The 22,053-nt window shown below is 36.1% G+C and overlaps 2 protein-coding genes across 2 annotated transcripts in view; both read right to left on the bottom strand.

Annotated features, from left to right (window-relative positions):
• Positions 1–186: 186 nt before the first annotated feature.
• On the bottom strand, positions 187–8,754 carry snrnp27 (small nuclear ribonucleoprotein 27 (U4/U6.U5)). Its single transcript, XM_052101475.1, has 6 exons — positions 8,582–8,754; positions 6,838–6,964; positions 6,532–6,641; positions 1,381–1,460; positions 937–1,001; positions 187–633 (listed from the first exon to the last, which is right to left on the bottom strand). The coding sequence occupies exons 1-6, from the start codon at positions 8,616–8,618 to the stop codon at positions 579–581; spliced, it is 474 nt and encodes a 157-aa protein (XP_051957435.1). The 5' UTR covers positions 8,619–8,754; the 3' UTR covers positions 187–578.
• Positions 8,755–11,514: 2,760 nt separating this feature from the next.
• LOC127625984 (beta-adducin-like) overlaps positions 11,515–22,053 on the bottom strand; it is a 33,851-nt gene continuing 23,312 nt past the window's right edge. The window contains exons 11-16 of the mRNA XM_052101488.1: positions 20,195–20,311; positions 18,996–19,082; positions 18,219–18,343; positions 16,031–16,041; positions 14,548–14,610; positions 11,515–12,663 (exon numbers count right to left, since the gene is read on the bottom strand). Coding sequence (XP_051957448.1) covers positions 12,398–12,663; positions 14,548–14,610; positions 16,031–16,041; positions 18,219–18,343; positions 18,996–19,082; positions 20,195–20,311 — 669 coding nt within the window. The 3' untranslated portion in view covers positions 11,515–12,397. The remainder of the gene's footprint in view (positions 12,664–14,547; positions 14,611–16,030; positions 16,042–18,218; positions 18,344–18,995; positions 19,083–20,194; positions 20,312–22,053) is intronic.

The following is a 22,053-nucleotide window of genomic DNA, read 5'->3' as shown; positions in this document are numbered from 1 at the left end:
GCATTGTTGTTATGCCATGATTGGTTGGAGCGTCACACGACCGTCGCTTGTGATAGGTCACTTTTAAGACGTTCCGGAAGTCCCACCGCCACACCTCCCTTGTAAATTGTTAAAATGACTACACATTATTTGTATGCATCATATATATATATATATATAACAATGGAAACATTTGATATTTCTCCACTTTTAATCTTAAAGCAAAATAAGAAAGTCAAATTATTATATTGAAATATGTGATATCTTGGTTTTTAATACCAAATAATGCATAAGTTACAAGAATCAAAGAAAAAGCTTTTCATGCACAAAAACATCCACAAAAAAAATTAAATAAAAAAATAGTACTGCAAGGGTTTCACAAAGAAGATACTACAGGCAAAGAATCCACAATATCAAAATTAGCTATGATGCTCATCTATTGCAAACTAATCTGACACTTAAATGACAGGCATTAACTGAAAAGCAAAAGAGGCGAACATTTTCTGGTACATATTTATATACACCTAGAAAAAAAAAATTCATTACAGAGGATAACAAAACGGTCAAAGATGTTAAAACTTGGCTCGAACTTTCCATGATCAGGCAATAAAATCCAAAGGTCTGTTGAAACCACCTTTCCTGTTCATGTATTGCCTGCAAGAGAAATATGATTACGTCATTGATCTCCTCCTGCACCAAAACATTACATCACAGCCAACCAATGAGAATGTTTGTCATTTTGCTGAGTACTACCTGCAGAGGTGATTGGCCACTAACATAACTGTTGCTGGGATATAAACTTTGTGATTTTTTTTTAAAGCATGCCTTTTGTGCATGTAAAAATCATTATAGGAGAAATAGAGCCAGGGATCCGCTCTAAAAATGATCACAGAACTTAAATCAATGGATGTGATACAGGTTAAATTAACTATGAAGAACATAATTACTCATACAGACCTGTATTTTCTCTTCTGAGACACATTGATCGCAGATGCATTAGCAGAACCATCTTGCTTCTTACCCTGTCAAACAAAAATGACAACCATCACTGTGCAAATGCTATTATAAATTACTGAGCAGTATGAAAATATCAGTGAATACTAAGAGGACAGCACATGATATTTATAATTTATTCAACAAATAAAGTTATCTTCATAGGTCTTTAACAGTTATACATACTAATCGTACACTTTGTCTATCTGTGCCATCTTGTGGCTAGTTTGAGGACCGGCTCTGCCACTCAAGAGCTGCAAGAACATTATGTACTTTTGCACATGACCAATGGTCCCTGAGAGAACCCTCTCTCATACTACAAATCATTATAGTTTAATACCCTAAGTGCTGTTTTTTTTTTTTTCAACTCAACTAAAAAAAAAAAAAACACCCAAGTAAACACCCTACCTTTGTGCTTTCAAAGGATCCAAACCCCATCAGTTTCATCATCTCTATTTCCTCCTCTGTCTTTCCCTGCATGTCTTCAGCTACATGAACAATCAGATGAGAAATAAATTCAAAAGTATCATATATGGGTTAATTCCTGATTTATTCAATTCCCAGTGCCTCAAATAGACACTCAGTTTAATCCTACATTTCTACAATGGCATCTGAAACTGAAAATTATTGATTTTACATGATGCTGCATCCAAGCCGCTAGGTGTCAAAGTTACTGTGTGTACCTTTAAAGGAATATCCAGGTTTCATAACAATAACCAATCAACAGCATCCATGGCATCTCGATTACCACAGAACATCATTTTGACTCATTCCGGAGTTAGTATAAATGAACAAATTTGTGTTTACAGTGATGCACTTGCAATGTAAATAGGACATGGCATTCCAAGGGGTTTAAAATAAATATGACTATAAAGTAATTGCATGGCTATATGCTTTATTTTATGATTTTGCAAGTAATGTATGTGGCTGAAATTGCCAATAATGTTAAATAAAAGGTGTCCAAATATTTTTGAACATGTAGTGGAACTTTGCACAGAGAAGGTTAAAAAGATTTGATCATAATAGTCCCCAAATTCTCATTTACACTCCCTCATGCAATCCCATATGCGTGACTTTTCTTCTGAACACAAAGATTTTTGAAAGAATATTTCAGCTCTGTTGGTCCATACAATGCAAGTGAATGGTGGCCAGAATGTTAAAGGTCCAAAAAGCACATAAAAGGCAGCATAAAAGTAACTCCATAAAACTCCAGTGGTTAAATCAAAATCTTCAGAAGCGATATGATTAGTGAGGGTGAGAAACAGATATATTTAAAGGCCTTTTCTACTTTAAATTCTCCTCCCTTCCCAGTAGGTGGCTATATTCACAAATAATGCAAATCGACAAAAACAAAACAGGAGCATGAAAGAGAAAGTGGAGATTTGGGGTGCAATCTAATCAAAAGTGATCATTCCTATGCCCTACTCAATTCAAAGAACAAAAGCTCTTGATGTGGGAAATCTGAAGAGAGCATGGCACAACATTTTGAATGTACTCTTCACTAAAAGCCCCTGAAGTGAAAAATGTACTTTTTTTCTTTTGTTTGGAATGACCCTTCGAGTGGCGTCCCATTTCAGAAGGGACCTTCAAAGCAAAAAAAAGCTGTTTGGAAAACGAGTTTTTAATTATAAAAAATAAAATCATTTTGGACTCAATAGTTTTCAGTTTCAGATGCCATTGTAGAAATGTAGTATTCATAGTCAGCCATGATTACTTTAATTAATGAGAGAAAGTGTCAAATAACAGGACAGCTACTGAGATTGAGTAGTATTAGGCTGGTCGTGTGATTTTAACATGGGAGCCCCCATGTGTGGACCCTCTCCATGTAGAATAAAACAGCTTTTATAAGGTTACTGATATGACTGGTGTCTTCATTTTAATGTGAGTGGTCATGATTTCCTACATATATTGCAAAATTACAATTAATGTCTAAAACTTTTTTAAAGAGGAATAAATTAATGAGTACCAGTATCAGTTTCTCACCCACACATTGCATTCGCTTATGAAAACAAGGATTTAGTCAATGAGAATAGTCTTTGTCTGTTGGTCGAAAAAAAATCTTGACGAACACCGCAACACTATTACCGCTGGTTGGACTCTAGGTGGTACTATAGGATAATTGTCATTAGGCAGGGTTATGCCTACACAATAAAGCCAGACACCTTGATTTCAAACTTTGTATTTATTTTAACTAAAATTTCAAATAAAACTGGAAATAAATAAGTGCATTTAAAGTGTGTTGTCCTTGGCAAAGAGATCATGCATTCTCTACCGGTCGGGTATTTCGTTATCCAGGAAAATATATGTGTGTGAATAAATTTGTTTTGTTCCCTCCTTCACAAGATATATATATATATATATATATATGCAATATCCAATTTCATCGGAAACCTTCGGGGCTGAGGGATCAATGAATAGATTAGATTAGATTAGATTCAACTTTATTGTCATTACACAAGTACGGGTACAAGGCAACGAAATGCAGTTTGGGTCTAACCAGAAGTGCAATAAATACTATTAGTACAAATTAAATTGGACAAAAACTATCCGAGTAAAAGTGCAGTGGAAAGTAATTGCATATTACAGTTAAAGTACGGTTTTGTATTCTTGCTTTATTGATTTTGCTTTATTGATTTTGTATTGAAAATTTAATAAAAAAAAAAAATGAAAAACTTAAATCAAATACATTTCTAAATTCAAATTGCACTCCAAACAAAACGAAAAAAGCAAATAAAATAATGAAGTGATAAAAAATAAGTGTATAAATTTATAAACACACACAACTTTCCATTATTTACCGTCAGGCAAGTATCTGTCTAAACAAGCAGGCGGAAAATTACGTACACAAGACAAAAACAATTATAAATGTAAAAATAAGAATTAGAATGATAATAAATCACTGAAATATAGGGTGAACGCGTTATTTTATATATAGTTTGTATTATTTTACAAGCTGCAGAGTTTCACAATAAACTGCTCTGTAGTAATAAAGTGAACTGAACTCAAAACACCTCCTGAGCTGAGATGTTTGAGGTCTTCTGCAGCACTCATAGACGATACTGTTCTTGCAAAAAACTAAAATAAATCAGAAGAAAGAAACAAAGTGTGAGATCCTTAGATGCACGTGCGCCACAAGACTGTACGCCTCCGTATCAGCGTGTCATACATGCACATATACAGCTTTTCTGTCATCTGTACTTAATAATAAATATCTCAAGCGCGTGTCTGTGGGCCAATTATTGTAATATTAATTTGATAATAATAAATGGGAAAACGAGCCAAATATCGTCTTGATATTGTCCAAGGCATCAGCTATTGGCGCTCACTCGGACCATCGTTCATCCCTGAGATCATCACCTGTCAGCACAATTCAAATGTGCATTTCTCTCCATAAATTAACAAAATGTTCAAACTGTCTCTTGCTGGTTTTTCCCCGACACATTCAGGGTCATTACCACTTTTGCCATTGTCACTGCGGCTCGCTTCGTGAGCTTTTGTAAAAATTATATTTTCTCATCATTACGGTTTAATATTTCTCTATAATGTAGAATGGTGTTAGCAATGTTAATTATAACATACTTTCTCAAACCTGTAACTCCAAACCATTTTCTGATGCCCCCAACATATGGAAGTAATTAAATTAAGATCATAAACATGCAATGTCGACTAATGGCTAAAATTAACGACTACTAGTCCACTAGGGAAATCTTTGGTCAGGGGCAGCCCTAGGACCTACAGAGCGGAGATATTTTTCTAAAAATCTTTGTGTTTTGCAGAAGAAGTCATACACATCTGGGATGGCATGAGGGTGAGTAAATGAAGAATTTTCATCTTTGGGTGAACTATACCGTTTACTTGTATCGAACCTTAAATTCCTTTTACAGTTGAAGTCAGATGTTTACATACACTTAGGTTGAAGTCATTAAATCTTTTTTGAACCACTCCACAGATTTCATATTAGCAAACTATAGTTTTGGCAAGTCATTTAGGACATCTACTTTGTGCATGACATGAGTAATTTTTCCAGCAATTGTTTGTAGACAGATGTTTTCACTTTTAATTGACTATCACAATTCCAGTGGGTCAGAAGTTTATATACAAGTTAACTGTGCCTTTAAGCCACTTGGAAAATTCCAGAAAATTATGTCAAGCTTTTAGGCAATTAGCTTCTGATAAGTTAATTGGAGTCAATTAGAGGTGTAACTGTGGATGTATTTTAAGGCCTAACTTCAAACATCATGGGAAAATCAAAAGACATCAGCCAAAACCTCAGAAAAAATAATAATAATTGTGGACATCCACAAGTCTGGATCATCCTTGGGAGCAATTTCCAAACACCTGAAGGTACCGCGTTCATCTGTACAAACAATAGTACGCAAGTATAAACACCATGGGACCACACAGCCATCATACGGCTCAGGAAGGAGAAGCATTCCGTCTCCTAGAGATGAACGTAGTTTGGTGTGAAAAGTGCAAATCAATCCTGGAACCACAGCAAAGGACCTTGTGAAGATGCTGGTGGAAACAGGTAGAAAAGTATCTATATCCACATTAAAATGAGTCCTCAGCAAGGAAGAAGCCACTGCTCCATAACTGCCATAAAAAAGCCAGACTATAGTTTGCAACTGCACACGGGGTCAAAGATCTTACTTTTTGGAGAAATGTCCTCTGGTCTGATGAAACAAAACTTTTACTGTTTGGCCACAATGACCATCGTTATGTTTGGAAGAAAAGGGGTGAGGCTGACAAGCCAAAGAACACCATCCCAACCGTGAAGCATGGGGTTGGCAGCATCATGTTGTGGGGGTGCTTTTCTGCAGGAGGGACTGGGGAACCTCACAAAATAGATGGCAACATGAGGAAGGAAAATTATGTGGATAAATTGAAGCAACATCTCGAGACATCAGCCAGGAAGTTAAAGCTCGGTCACAAATGGGTCTTCTAAATTGACAACGAGCAAAAGCATACCACTAAAGTTGTGGCAAAATGGCTTAAGGACAACAAAGTCAAGGTATTGGAGTGGCCATCACAAAGCCATGACCTCAATCTGAAATAGAAAATGTGTGGGCAGAACTGATAAGCATGTGCGAGCAAGGAGGCCTACAAATCTGACTCAATTACACCAGCTCTTTCTGAAGGAATGTGCAAAAATTCCAGCAACTTGTTGTGAGAAGCTTGAGGAAGGCTCACTAAACATTTGACCAAAGTTAAACAGTTTAAAAGGTAATGCTACCAAATACTAACAAAGTGTAGGTAAACTTCGGACCCACTGGGAATGAGATGAAAGAAATAAAAGCTGAAAGAAATAATTCTCTCTACTATTATTCTGACATTTCACATTCTTAAAATAAAGAAGTGATCCTAACTGACCTAAGACAGTGAATGTTTTCTATGATTAAATGTTAGGACTTGTGAAAAACTGAGTTTAGATTTATTTGGCTAAGGTGTATGTAAACTTCTGACTTCAACAGTATATAAATAGAGTGGTCAATGCAAAGACACTATATGGGATTTTATTGTTTTGTAAAAAGTGGCACAAACTTTTGACAAACTATCAACCTGATATTTGATGGATCTTTGCAGGTTTTTCCTTCCCTTCCTTTTCATCTTCCCGTCTGTCCTTCTGCCGCACTGGAGACTGGGAGGAGGAGCGGTGTCGCCGTGGAGATCTGCATAAACAAAACAGGCACAAAGCTGGAGGGGAAGGTTATCCAAAACTAGACCACAAGCCGAGGGCTCCACTTTTTAAATAACAAGACTCATAGCCTTGCTCTTATGTTGTTCACTTATTAGCTGTAGAGTCATAGTGCGTAGATAATGAGATGCACTTATGACAACACCTAGTGACTGATATCACACGCTCACCTGGATCTGCGCCTGTGAGGGGAGCGTGAGCGCGACCTCCGTCTGTCTCTGTCACGCGACCGGGACCTCTCGCGCTCCCTGCGCCTCCGCTCGCGATCTCTTGAGGATGAGCGTGAACGACGTCTCTCTGAAATGACACAGTGCAAAACCTTTACAAATATACTTATCTTTTTGCCTCAGTTGTTGTAAAAATGCCATTTTCTCATAAGATAGCAATATCAAGAAAATTACTACATTTGCCGTTTTAGCAAGATGTTTTCAGCATCTCACAAATTAACTTAGGCTATGGATCTTTTAATGTTCCAACCCACATCAGCAGTAAATTAATCCTACACAATTATTTTTTGTAACATTTTGTAAATCAGCAGGGATTTTTCTTCAGAATCGCATGGTTTCAGAGGAAAATATTCCAAAAATGAAGCTGGACAAGGCTTATGTTTTCTGAACTGTGGTAGTGTAAACTGCAGGCCAATTGTTTGCAAAAAGGGCGAGAATATTATATTTATTTTATAATGAATTTAATATAATTTATCAAATTACAATAATATTTGAATGGACTTTAAACATAACTCTTGAGAGTTGTGCCAATCAATCACACATAATCTATGTTGAGCTATATAACACAAAAAAATGCTCTTGGGTAAAATCATAAAAGTAGCTATTTTAAATGACAATTATAAAATGATATAAACATAAAAACTATAGAGGCATTGTAATGGCAATAATAAAATAAAATAGTTTTTGTTTGAGATTTTATTTGCCACTTAAAGTGTGAAATGAATACACTATGAAGTGCATAGTGTGTCGTTTGGAACACTGTCTATGTGTCATCGTGGACACCTAGAGGCTTGGATGCAGCATCATTTAAAATCAATAGTATCCAGCTTCAGAAGCCATTGTAGAAATAACAGTCAGCCATGATTACACGCTTACTTTAATCAATGAGTGAAACTGTCAATTAACAGGATGGTTAGTACTGAGATTAAGCCAGTAGTATTTGACTGGTCATGCGACTCTAACATGGCAGCCACCATGTGTAGACCCTCTCCATGTAGAATAAATCAGCTTTAATAAGGTCACTGATATGACTGGTTTTAATTTTAATATGAGTGGTCATGATTTCCTACATACATTACAAAATTACATTTCACGTCTATAGGAGTTAAACATTCTTTAATGAGGAAAACATTTCCGAGAGCACGTTCAAATAAGTACGTGGCAGCATTGCGTCACCGTACAAACAGAAGATTGATCAATAAATATTAAAATGCAAAAACAATCAATTTTGACTCGCACGAGTCTAACCTTTTTATGTGGTCACATATTAAACAAACACGATCCACAATAACATTTATTTATAAGTGTTTCTGAAGAAACTGTGAGAGCTTACTGGCCCAAGTAAAAAAATATCATCCAAAAGCCTGTAAAGATATCGTTCGTGTCCCTCGGAGAATGCAAACAGCATAACTGGCCATACATTACGTAAACGCTACCACGAAACACAACAAGCGACATCGTCAAAATATCATCTAGTTTTCCAGCTAATTATATTCTATATTAATGCTTTCAATTGTAAAAGGTTTATCAGAATTTGTATTGGACTGTAACAAGTTGCAAGTCTCGGAAAGAGTTTGACAGGTAAAACAATTAGTCTGATTGGGTTTGTGTGGTAGCTAAATGCTAGCAATCACTAACCAGCCACGTTTCACAATTCATTTATAAAAAAACAGAACTAAATTCAAACCTCGCCGTGGTGGTGTTCGGCTCTTGCTTCTCACCATTATTCGATCAGTATTAAATACAACCTTTTCTTCCAAACAGCGCTGCAATAAACTGTGAGTTATCTAGAAACTTCCAGATTTATCCGTCCGCTGGTCGCCATTAACGGTGCACCAACAAAATGACTCCGATGCAGCATGCTTTCAAATGTTCCGTAAAGAATAGTTCCTACCACACATTCCTACAAAAAATACGGCAAACTAACAATAGTTACTAAAATGATCGTCACTGTAATAAAACGGTACATTTAAGGAACTTGGTTTTAGCAAAGCATTTAACCAAGTTAGTCCACTCAGCGCCATCTTTGGAATGCTCCCGGACAGCTACTTTATTTTTCTATGTAAACAAGCGGCATACAGTTGCAGCTCCTATCTAAATACAAATAAAAACAGCTTGTATTGCTAATCTGCATGTGTGTAATCGAGATGATTGACAGGCGATATATTGGCATGACTGTAAACAATACAGTGTTGCCAAAGCAGAGGTTGTGTAAAAACAGAACAACACGTTAATCTATAATTAACTACATATGCAGTTGAGCAATTTAACGTTTGTGAACAGCTGAAGACCACAGTGTTCAAATAACTTAAGACCACTGACATGTTTACAAGAAAGAGTATGTGCCCACTGTACAACAGGTGAGGTCAAGGTAGAGGTGCACCTTCTCCATTACTGTCCAAAATGTAAAGACACAAGGGGCATTTATACAGGAAAATTTACAAAAAGCTTAAATTCTTTACAAAAATGACAGAACAAGACAAAAAAATTATAATATATAAACTTGGTTAGGGAAAGGGTAAGGTTATGTGCACCCTATATCTTTAATGCTGATTTGGAGCTCACACCCCTTTTTGGAGCAATACCCTTCTCATTCTGTGGGACCTGATATCTGTATCTAATAGGTGATTGGCTGTTTTATCTGTAAGGCGGGACTTCCTTTCTAACTCCGTTTAGCGTTGGGCATTCAAATTTCTCTCCTTTCTTTTAATGGAAGTGACCTGTCTCTGGTATTAGCCATAATGTCATCAAATAAATACATCAATTATTACCATACAAACAAGCAGTGATGGGTGGATTACTTATACTTACTCTCATAGATTACATATTAGTGTTATCTAATCCTTTTACTTTTGGATTACTTTCAACCTAATTCTATTTTATTTTATGTCACATGCATTTGAGTAGGATAATCATATTAACATAAAAGCACAAAAAGGAAGAAAACGTATTCCATTCTTTATTACTAACAAAAAGAGCCGCAACGTATCATATTTGATACACGAGTTTCTAAGACATATATTGAATCAGTGAGAGCAATACTTTCTAAAGAAAACCTGTTGTATCTATTTTGATTCGTGTATTCTGCCATCTTGTGGAATTTCACTGTACTGCAGGCAGTAGAGGGGTGATTTTTTTAGCTTTTCAAATGGCGGCTGCGATTGGATCAAGCCAGACGCTTTCGGCAGGAAAATAAAGGCTAATTTGAAGTTGTTAAGGTAAAAAATAATATTGGATTGCGCCTGATATAATTAATTTAACACTTTCTGAATTGAAATAATGCATAATTACTTTATAAATTAATCGTTAAATTACAAGTAAATCGTGTTGGAAATTGTGTATCAAATTTGATACTGCAGGTATTAATGGTGCTTTATGTCTAAACAGTAATGTCAAATTGTAGTAATGTTATCTACTTTATGACTACCACAAAGTAAAATAAAAGGACTGGAAAAAAGATCTATGTAAAAAAAAAAATATATAGAAAAACTGCCTAAAATGTTCTATGTTTTCAAACTGTTAAAAGCATAATAGATTTTTTTGTATCTAAAATCTACACTGTTGTAAGCAAAACGTTCCCAAAAAGCCTGATGTATCAAATGTGATACAAAAAATATATCATAAACAAAAAAAAAATAATAATTTTTTTGATTTTGATTCAAGGCTTAATAAACATCTAATTTTCAAAAATATATAATTTTCTGCAATTTTTTTTAATGTGTCAGGCTTTAAAGGGTTAAATATTACAGGAATGAAATAAACATTAAATCTAGTTCATTTTAGGGCATAAAACTATAGCAGCATTATGGACATTAATGATCATGAAATCAACGACCATGAAAGCAACAGCAATGACGTTGCCTAGGTCAAAGCTTTCATCTAAAAACACTGAACCACTTTTAACCCTTACTGTTTACTAATAGTCCATCACCTTTTCCGAAGCTGAGGTGCAAGATATTTTCTTTAAAATAGTAAGAATATTCTAAAGGAGCAGAATATTTTAAAACAGCAGATTTCCCTCGAGTCACACAAGGAACAATTGTTTCAAGTTAATGTAAAGTTTCATGCAATGGACTCCACTGTATCAGCAGCAGCGATGCACATGCACAAAATGTTGATCTGTGAGACTATTGCACTTCGGGATTAGAATATGATGATACTGATATGAAAATGATCATTAAATTATTAATTATATACATTATTGTTGCCTTGATAATATGTAATCATGTCATCTATTAAATAGCAACTGTAGTCTGATTATAAGTATTTTAAAATGTGATTAAATACAATTACAAATACTTGATTTTTGTTATCTGATTACAGAATACAGATTACTTGTAATCTATTACTACCCAGCACTGCAAACATGTTTAAAAATCTTAAGATTTTTGAAAGAGATCTGATATTCATTTATGATTTTATAGAAGTAAATATGGTATTTTGGCAGAAAGTATGGATGCCAATGTATATTTTTGTAAGGGAAGTCAAAAGACTTGACTATTATTTTAAATTGTTTAGCTAAAATGGCTATATTAGTGAAAATATATTTATTTTCAGTCTCAAACCTTTTTAAAACCCACACCAAAAATAGCAACAAAAAACAGTTTACATGGATGTGATCTTTAATGAATAGTACATCCGATCCTAGCATTTTACATTCTAATATTAGACATGGAATCAAGTTTATAAACCTGCTAATATACACACAAAAGCATTTAAATAACAGTGACTGATCATAAAAATAATTACAACTGCATACATACAAAGTCTCCAGCATACATACAAAATAAAGATCATAAATAAAAATAAGTGGAATCAATCCGTGCACTTAAAGTTGGGTTTTATTTGCAGCAACAAGCCACGATCTTGCTTATTTTGGCTCTTTTTTTCTCCCCCCCCTTTTTTTTTTTTTTTTGCTCGCAAGCCATCGCAAGACCATAATCTTGATTTTCAGTGACTGGTACATTGTAAAATCATTTTATCCCTGCTATTCATAACAAAGTGAGATGAAAGATGTTTATGTTAAAAATTTAGGTAAAATAACTTAGAATACACAGTTATGCCACATGTTATAATATAAACACATGTGTATGTTGATGATTGAGCAACAATCAGAATCAATAGACATGAACAATCAATGCTTACTCAATGCCACATTCTTTTTTTCTATACATGTTCTAAGTGCAATTTCATTTTAAAGCAAGGAAGGGGGTCAAAACAGATCATTGTGGATATCACCTGTTCAATATGTATCAGTGAAGCATCGTGAAATTTGCATCAGTGTGGTCAGAGAGTGGACTGAAAACGATTCAATTCACAGAGCCATAATCAAAAACTTATATGGTATGTAAAGATCAAGAAATGGATACACAGTGAGTGAATGTGATGTGTTTGTGTATAAGTTGGTCTGTGTGTTTAATGTTCTTGGCAGAGAGTTTAGTGCCATGCCAATGCGGTATGTTTTTAAGCATGTATGTGAAAGTATTGGTGAAGAACACCAAGTTCAAATTTCGACTTTTTCTTTCTGTTTCTTGCTTTTCTTTAGGAAACATGGGGCTTTGAACTTCTTTTTCTTCTTAGATGGAGATTTGGAAGGAGAGCCCTCTGGGGTGTTGCCTGCAGGTTTGTTGGGCAGGACAGTGGGCGGAGTCGACGGTGTGGTTTCTGAAGTGTCAGTAGTTGACAAGGCTTTCATTCCTTTTTCTAGCTCCTCTTGTTGTTTCTTCTCGTCACCTTTATTATTCTGCACGGCGTCTGTGGTTTTTCCATCTGCATATTTAAATGCAATTAAAAGAAAAATGGAAAAGAAATAGTGTGGTAAAATAATAAAAAAACAAATCATTAACTTTCACGATTTTAAACGTTTTATCCATGGCACAGAATCAGCTGCTCTGAAATGACAGTTTTTGGCCAACATGCTCTTTCAAGTTGTGTGCAATGTCTTAGGTTTCTATATACTCACTAGTGAGACATGATCTCAGTACCAAACGATTGTCCTACAAATCATAATAGAGGGACAAAGACAGACAGAGAAGCAAAAGGTGTGAAGACAGATGGAGGCCACAGTACAGAGTGGAAAATGTCACACATAGAAATGAAACATGAAAAAATTAAAATAAGATACACTGACACAAACTTGAATACAGATATCCCATGTTACATCACCCTACCATTTATGAACATTATATTATTTGGTAGTATAATTTATATGATAGTTAATAGTTCATTAGCAGAGCAAAAATAGCCAAAATGGCTGAACATATTTTGTCTTAAACGTGAGTTACTAGATACTTCCTGTTTAACCTCGTGCGACCCAGCGTACACATGTGTGGACATTGTATTTTGGCTTCGCTATATGCAACGCATAATTTAAATTCATTTAAACTGACTGATCTCAGTTCAGGAGTATCTGTGCAGTTATTAAAGGGTTAAACGTTTGAGGCACGTAGTCATGTGACCAAATAATATGGCGCTGACCACAGCAGAGTTTGTCTTTGGGAGAAACGCCAACAAAAATACATCTGGTAAGAAACCTAATTTAGTTTTTACATAGAAACCTGTTTAAGTCAAAAGATTAAAGTCTCTAGTTTCATCCGATATGGCATTTTTAAAATTCAAAACGCCACACTGATAAACACAATGTACATTATTGTGTACTTTTAGTGCATCTTTACCTTAGAAATCCTATATTTACTGTGCCTTATAACATTGAGAATTAATGGGTTCATCCAAAAGTTTTTGCTTTTAGAGGCCGTGTATTGAGTTAGGGTGAAAATAAGGTACATTTCGAACTGTTCTGAGACCAGTGCAGACAAACAGCATGCTGAAGATCAAGTCATTCACTAAATAGGGAGCAAGGGAGCATCCTATAACTTTCATATGCAGCTAAGTGCATTAAATTAAGCTAAAGTGAATTAAAAGTTCAGTTTCAGGCTGCAGATGATGTTTGGACCACTCAACATGTTTGGCAGACATGGGGCAATGATAATCAAGTGCATAGATTCAGAATTTATAATGACACATTTTATTTTAATATGATTGGCAGTGATTGGATGATGCTGGCCATTACTTTGAATCAGAATTAATTATGCTCATTTCTGATGTAATGTCTGTAATGTCTCAAAAATAAGAACAACCAACACTTCATGGAAACATAAACAATTTGATAAAAAAAAAATATATATTATTATATTATATTCTTTAAAATTTCACAACTTAGTCCCGCTGTCCACATTTGTTGACATACATTTTTAGGAAAACTATTTGCTCTAGAATATATATTTTTTTGCATGTTTATTAGTTGTTACTAGTTAAAAATCAAAAAGGGAAATGGAAAGCGCACACAGCAGTCACGCTCGGGTCTCAGGAGGGTAAAGTTTTGTATAAAAGCACCATCAGAATAGCAATCATGTTGTCTAATTCAGCACTCCAAATTAATCAAAGTGAGCCAAAATGTAGAAAACACTTTTTTGAATTAATCTAAAACTATTTCTAACTTATCCTTGGGCATAGGGCTTTTAATTGTTTCCTTAAAATAGTAACAAGGGTTGTCAATAAGCAGTTGATGATGCAGCACAGATCAGCATGTGGAACCATTGCAGGTGTTTCTGCAGTGTCATGTACACATGCACAGGTAGCACCACCTGGTCTCACCTGATGGGAGGGTCTTTATGGGGGAGGTAGTCGGGGGAGTCCCCGTGTCATTCACCACCTCCTCTGCACCTTTTACACAATATCAGGGAAGAGCAGAGAAGGAAATAGAACAGGTGAAGAACAAGGAGAGGGTAACAACTGAAATAGAGGGTACATGTACAGAGGGGATGAGTAATAACTGCAAAGTTGTTCTTGGATTTTAGTGTGTGTACAAAGTTTCATGCTCAAAATGACAGGACATAAAGGAGAAAGATAGTTCAAGTTCTGGTGGGAATGTTGTCTGGACACTGAACTTCAAATTGGTGATGTCTGATTCTTGAACGAATTCTTCTTTTGAGCCGATTCTCAGCAAGTAACCGGTCGAGCTGGTGTTGTGAGAAATCGAGTCTCCCATGGCCGTCACAGCAATTCCAGTGGCTGAGGGTCCTATTAATGGGTACTTTGTTCACTGCCTGAGTAGAAATCCTTATAAATCATTTTATGATGTATGTCGATATAACTTTGTAAATAAGACATTTAATGACTTTTAAACCACAAGTTACACATAATAGTATATAACTAATGTAATAGATTGTGAAATTAAAGATGTCGTTGTTTGTGTTTTTCTGTTAACCCAGACTTCAATGACATGCTATCACGACAACACGATAGGTGTTTGCTCGGGGCATTACAAATAGTTACCCCCATGGAGACTTGATTTACCGGGTGGACTCAATTTATCATGACACCAGCTGGGTCTCAATTGGAAGGCTTCAGCCTCCGGAGGTCGCAGGCTGTCTCATTTCAGAAAAGCATGTAGGACACTTCGAATGCAGCGTTCGAATAAGATCTTTTTTTCACAGGAATTCGGAGGATGTATGAGGTGTATCCTTCCTGGGCACTCGCAACCCACAATTCTTTGCTTCAATGGAAATGTCTAAAAACAAAATGATGCCAATTTGCCCATAAATATGATGTTCAAACGCAAAGAATGTTAATTACCGAGTTGAAGTACCTCAGTAGATGGGTGCAGAGTATATAATATGTATAATTATATTAATATATACATAAAATAAAGTATTAGACTAAAAGTACACCTGTAAAATCTATTTTCTTTTCTCTTTACATCATTATAACTCTCCTAAAATTTACCTCATGCATTCCCTTCCAGAGGGACTTTGTTCCCTTCTCACTAAAAGTACTTGCGCTTGTTAAAGAGTGGTGTGCTGTCATAGCAACCATGTTACATTCCATTTCCATTTGTCCTATGAAGGCCGTCTCGTTTAAACGAGGCTTGTTCAAAGGAGGACACTCGGTATATTGCAGCCTTCAAAGGACGCATCCTAGCACACAGCATTCGAAACGAGACACAGCCACCGGTTTACAACATCGACATAGTTTCGGGTTGAGGCACAGCTGAAGTAAACGCATGGAACCATAAAATAATAGGGTGGTGTTGTTCCAGCATCTACCAGCAGGAGCTAACATGGACCAGCTTACCAGCCAATTCCTGACCTCCTGAGTAATAGCACTTTTCCACTGCACATTACGGTTCGAATCGACTCTGCTCGCTTTACTTTTCTGTGCTTGCTTTTCCACTGCAGTTTTGTGCGGCCTCAACGTGGGTGGGACTATAGGCTGATCAGCATAGTTGTGAGGCCTCTACATTCTCTTAAACGCAACACAAACATTACTGACCATAAACAATATCATGACAGCTAGCTGTTAGCTACTAGCTCATTGTGCTGCATAAAGCAGTGTTGCATGTTGATTTTACACAAGTGTAATAGTTAAATTGGCCTGGTTGTTTTAGAAGCAAGCTTTCCAGTAGCTGGCCAACTAAATAAAGTGAAGCTTTCAAGTAGAATATAGAGTTAACGTAACAAAACATACCATCCACCATTGTGGACTTCAACAATGCTGTGGCCAAGTCCATGGCACTCTCACTTTTACACTAGTGGGTTGATGTCCCGTGTCACAAATCCTTTGACACTGGTAGTGACGATTCTCTCTGACCAGTCAGTGATCTGCAGGGATTTGATGCCACATTTAGTATTGGCTTGGCGCGCTTGGAACCTCGACCGAGGTGGTACTAAAAAAAGTACCAGGTACCAAGTACTATCCACAGTACCTGGTACTACAGTACTTCCAAAAAAGCGAGCGGAGTCGAGCTATACCGTGCAGTGGAAAATCCCCATAAATGTACTGGCTACACAGCATGTCAAAATGTCAGACTCAAGAAGAACCGAATGAGCCGGTCCCACTGACTCTCGAAGTTTGCCGAGGATTACCGAGGACTTGCTATGTGTTGAGATGGTGGCTGTGTCTCGTTTGGAAGGTTGCACGCTATATGTAGGAATCGTCCTTTGAAGGCTGCAGTATACCGAGTGTCCTCCTTTAAAAAAAGTCTCATTTAAATGAGACTGCTTTCGTAGGGGAAACAGAACGTTACATGGTTGCTATGACAGCACACCTCTCTTTAACAAGCGTGAGCGCTTTGAGTGAGAAGGGAATGTATGAGGTAAATTTTAGGAGAGTTATAATGATGTAAAGAGAAAATAAAATTTGAGTACTTTTAGTCTAATACTTTATTTTAATTAATATATTAATATGATTAAATATATTATATACTTAATCATATTAATATATTAATTAAAATAAAGTGTTACACTAAAAGTACTCAAATTTTATTTTCTCTTTACAAAAGATCTAAAAAAGATTAAGCCAATTTGCCTGTAAATATGATGTTCAAATGCAAGGAATGTTAATTCCCAAGTTGAAGTACTTCAGTAGATTGGTGCAGAATATATGATATACTCTGCACCAATCTACTGAAGTACTTCAACTAGGGAATTAACATTCCTTGCATTTGAACATCATATTTACAGGCAAATTGGCTTAATCTTTTTTAGACATTTCCATTGAAGTAATGAAGCAAATAATTGTGGGTTATGAGTGTCCTCGAAGGATACACCTCATCAGGGCTGGACTGGCAATCTGGCATTCTGGGCATTTTCCCGGTGGGCTGACGCACTTTGGGGCCAATCAGGAGTGGATTTGCCAGTGGGATAACCGAGCGGGCCGGTGGGTCGGCCACGAAACTTGCCGAATGGGCCGCGATAAGCATAAATGACCCACCGCGTTATGCAGAACGGACCACAAAACGGCGCCACAATATGCAGAATTGACTTTATTTTTGTTAAATAAATCATGATTTGGTGTAATATGTCATATGTTGTTGTTCATCTGAGGTTGTATTTACCTAATTGTAAGACCAGCTAAGGACCACATGATTTTTAAAATGTCCTAATATGTAAAACCACAGAATTAAAAGAGGGTGTACTTTCTTTTTCACATGACTGTAATACTGCTGTCACTGCTTGAAATGTCAAGTACCTATTTCCTGAATTGTGACAATTTTAATTTAATCAACATTTGTGCAGTCTTAGAAGCTACGAGTTACTAAATAAGTAAACATCAAAACTTTGGAAACAAAATGACATCATGTCAATATTTTCTAAGGACTTGAGCTGTAAATACTGTCTAAGGCACAGGTGGTGTTTATTGAATTCACTTCTTTAATCCAGTAGCAGAATCAATATACTGTGGGCAAGAAATCAATAGGCTACAAAAAGACCACGTGGGACTAAACTATACCACCTAAGTCTGGTTAAGACACTGTATGTTCATACTCATACCGAAGTTGCTTGCGTTGCACCTCTTTGCGGTACTCATCCAGCTCCTGATCCGTCAGCTCGTTAAAAGGATTTGGAGGATCCGGTGTGGCAGGGGGTTTGGGCTCCACCTCCTCTGGAGTCTGGAGGCAGAACATTCACAGATATGCGTGATACAAATGTATTTAGAAATGGACTTTGATTAACAACCATCTTTGAAATACTCATTACAAATATGTACAGGGTATAATTAAATATCTTCTTTTAAATAAGATATTTACGACTAATTTGATGAGCCGCGTTTAGAGCCGTTGTATAATAGCCGATGTGTACACACCTGAGACTGCACATCAATTGCATTCTTGGCTATTTGAATGAGCTTAATTGCTTGTCAACCATAAACAGTCAACAGTAATCCAAAATGACCTTGTATCATTTTTGTAATGTAAATTGTCATTACTTACACCATGTCTATACCGGGTACATCTATTGGGGCGTCGCAATGGCTGCTTCCAGAGTAAACAGCTTCATTGATTATAATTAGATCTGTTTTCTTTTGACGCAGCAAAATGCACCGCCCGTGTCCGGTGTAAACAGGGTGTTACATTTACAGTACATATTGTAGCGGAACATAATTTAGTAAGGGATGTCATATAATTTCATTTAAACCTTGATGACCAGAATGACAGATCTCTGTACCCATGCAATCTATGCACACAGGTATTTAAGTTCACGTATAGTTCTAGAACTAATCCTTGGACAAACAAATAACTAAACAGAGCTCTCTGATCTTACTGGAGGGCTGTTGTCTGTGATGACGCTAGCTAACACCTGAGACTGCGGTCCTGCTGTTTTCATGTCCTGACGATTCTGCTCCCTTATCTGAAAGACAAACAGTATTTACATCCTCTACCAACACTCTTACAGTATAAATGCTGATCATAGAGGAGGATCCTATCTAATATGATGCATAAACAGTTTGAACTGATAAAAGAATGCTCCATAAATGTGCATTTCTTGTCATTAAAGCTTGAATTCTTCAAAGATATTTTAAATGATTTGAGCTGACATTTTCAGGAATTTTGGATCAGGACTTTTTCTCACCCCTACTTAAAAACACTATATACTGTATATCCTAAATACATTTTCTCATGACAATGCCATTAATATGTTATAGTCTCAAAAGTGCACAGTTGCATTTTAGCATTTTCTAGTGCACTTGCGCTTTACTCGGTATCCTATAATTGGTGTATGTGGCACCTACATGCAATCAGACAGCTGGAGTCCCTTCAGTGATACTTCTGATTATATCTGGCATTGTTTAAAGCATAATTAATGCAGATAACAAAAATAACCAGTGCATATTCATATTAGATTAATTATGGACATTTATGTAAACCTCCCCTGCCTGACCAATCATGATCCTTCTTATTCATATTCTCATCCTCCCTTCATGGCCATCTTTGTCCTGATGGTAAAACTGACACTTCTGGTGCTACTCACATTCTGTCTCACACTGTTTTTGAGATTGGCCCTCCATGCCATAGTATTGAGATTAAATCAACTCTCTTGTTGTTTTTAACAGTCATGCAGTTAACTTATGTAGCAGCAACTAATTTTAGTAGCCAATGATGAAAAAGTATTAAAAATGATCTACTGAATATTTCCTAGTAAAAACATAATAAAAGTAGCATCATTATAGTCAATTAAGAGACAAGTAATAAACAACATATTTACACAGATCACTATAAAAAGTGGTAGTCATCAGTATCCTCCTATGTAAAGAACATTCTCCACCAGCTTGCCCTGACTATTGAAGTTTACATCTTCATTCAATTATTTTCTAACACATTTGTTTTTTACTGTGGGATGCAAGATATATAAAATGGCCCAATTTCTTGATTTGTTTTTAACCTTTACAATTACATTGACAAAGACTGCAGCTTCAAAATGAGTGTGGACTTTGCATTGAATTTAAAAAGCAAAAGCTATACCTTATTCCTAGTTTCAAGCACCTCCTGGGGGTTAGTGAAAAGAGGAACAAACTGGTTTGGATTCTCTATTTTAATAGCTCTCCCACTGCCCTGGGACATTTCTTCTGCTCTCTGCCACTAAAGAGAAGAAACCAGTGCAGAAGAAACAGTACAGTCACTAGGCCAAAAGCATGCCAGTCATTCCAGGGAGATCCTCTGGTGTTAAAAGGTTGTTACTGTGATGGACAATTTAAATGAAAAAGTTTGGAAATATGAAAATATATGAAAGGGAAATACAGTATGTGACACAGAACAATAATCAACCAGTAGAGGGCAATGAAAACATTGCAGTAAGTTTTATGACAGTAAAATATCTCCCCTGCATTGCAGAGACAGAGAAAGGGAGGTGGGTGGAACATGGTAGGAGAGAGACAGAGAAACAAAATGAAAAGGAGAGGAAGTCCTCTCCCAGTGATGCAATAATTCCTTACATTTCTGACAATAATATCATATGATTCACAGTGAGCAACTATTTTCTGAACCACAGCTTAGTCACAAAAATAAATAAATAAACAAACAGTATTGAAATTGTACTGATGCACTATGGACCAAAACTAGAGGGAATCAAACTGGAGAGAATGAATTGCATTCCAAAAATATATAAACACCTGTAAACGCACCTCTTCATGCTTTTATATTATATTGCATATGTCAGTGCTCATTCTTGGTGTAAATGACGGTGAGAAAAACTAAACACTATTTTCTGCCAAAACAATGACATGACAAGGATAAATACACTGTTTTCATGTTAAGCGTTTTCTCTCCCAAAGAAAATCCATTATAATTCATGGTTGCTTAAAACAGGACTAAACAAATGAGTCATATACTGTCTACAAACCCAATTTTGAGCCCAATTTTATACGGAAAGCCTGTTCATTGAGCTTTAAAAAGGGAAAAGGCTTAAGCTTAATTATGGGGAAGAAAACGGTTGTCAGAAAAATACTGTCCATTTATTGCAGCTTCGTTCTTTTAGCAAAAGCGAAGATTCATCGAAATTCCTGGTCATTGTATTACAGTGGTTTTCATTTAAATTGTTCAAAGGGGTTGTTCATAACAAACACGTATTACATCCGTCCTCTCTGTAAAAAAAGAAAATAATAAATAAAAGAAGCCGTAAACAAGTGTATACCCCTTTAATCATTGCAAAGATTCTAGTGTAGAATTCCTGCTTAATTATTTTCTACTTTTCCATATTTAGAGCTAGAATGTCCGTTATCCATTTAGTTTAACCCCCTAGTGGTGGCTGGCTTGAAGGGACAGTTCACCTAAAAATGAAACCGCTCTCATCATTTACTCACCCTCATGCCATCCCAGATGTGTGTGACTTTCTCTCTTCTGCAGAACACAAACAAACATTTTAAGAAGAATAACTCAGCTCTGTAGGTCCTTAGAATACAAGTGAATGGTGACCAGACCATTGTAGCTCCAAAAATCACATAAAGGAAACTTAAAAGTAATCCAAATGACTCCTGTGGTAAAATCCCAATCTTCAGAAACAATATGAATGGTGGGATTGAAAAACAGATAAATATTTTTTTACACTTTTACATCTGAAAGTCACATGTGGTGCCTCTTTAGTTTCACTCTCACGTGTGAAAGTGAAAGTAGAGATTTAGAGTAAAAAAGGACTAATATTCTCTTTCTCACCCACACATATCATATCGCTTCTAAAGATAGATTTAACCAGTGCAGTTTCACTTGACTTGTAAGGACCTACAGAGTTGAGATATTCTTCTAAAATCTTCGTGTTCAGCAGATGAAAGAAAGTCACACACATCTGGGATGGCATGAGGGTGAGTAAATGATTAGAGAATTGTCAC

This window comes from Xyrauchen texanus, chromosome 3 (genome assembly GCF_025860055.1).
Source record: "Xyrauchen texanus isolate HMW12.3.18 chromosome 3, RBS_HiC_50CHRs, whole genome shotgun sequence".
Lineage (NCBI taxonomy): Eukaryota > Metazoa > Chordata > Actinopteri > Cypriniformes > Catostomidae > Xyrauchen > Xyrauchen texanus.
This window is presented reverse-complemented; position numbering and strand designations above follow the sequence as displayed.

Bases quoted from the DNA above. Each gene is read 5' to 3' on its own strand.
- snrnp27 (XM_052101475.1), bottom strand. From the start codon at position 8,618: ATGGTGAGAAGCAAGAGCCGAACACCACCACGGCGAG. The intron at 6,965-8,581 runs GTTTGAATTTAG...GTGTCATTTCAG, and splicing joins CCGAACACCACCACGGCGAG to AGAGACGTCGTTCACGCTCA. The intron at 634-936 runs GTCTGTATGAGT...TTTCTCTTGCAG, and splicing joins TCTCAGAAGAGAAAATACAG to GCAATACATGAACAGGAAAG.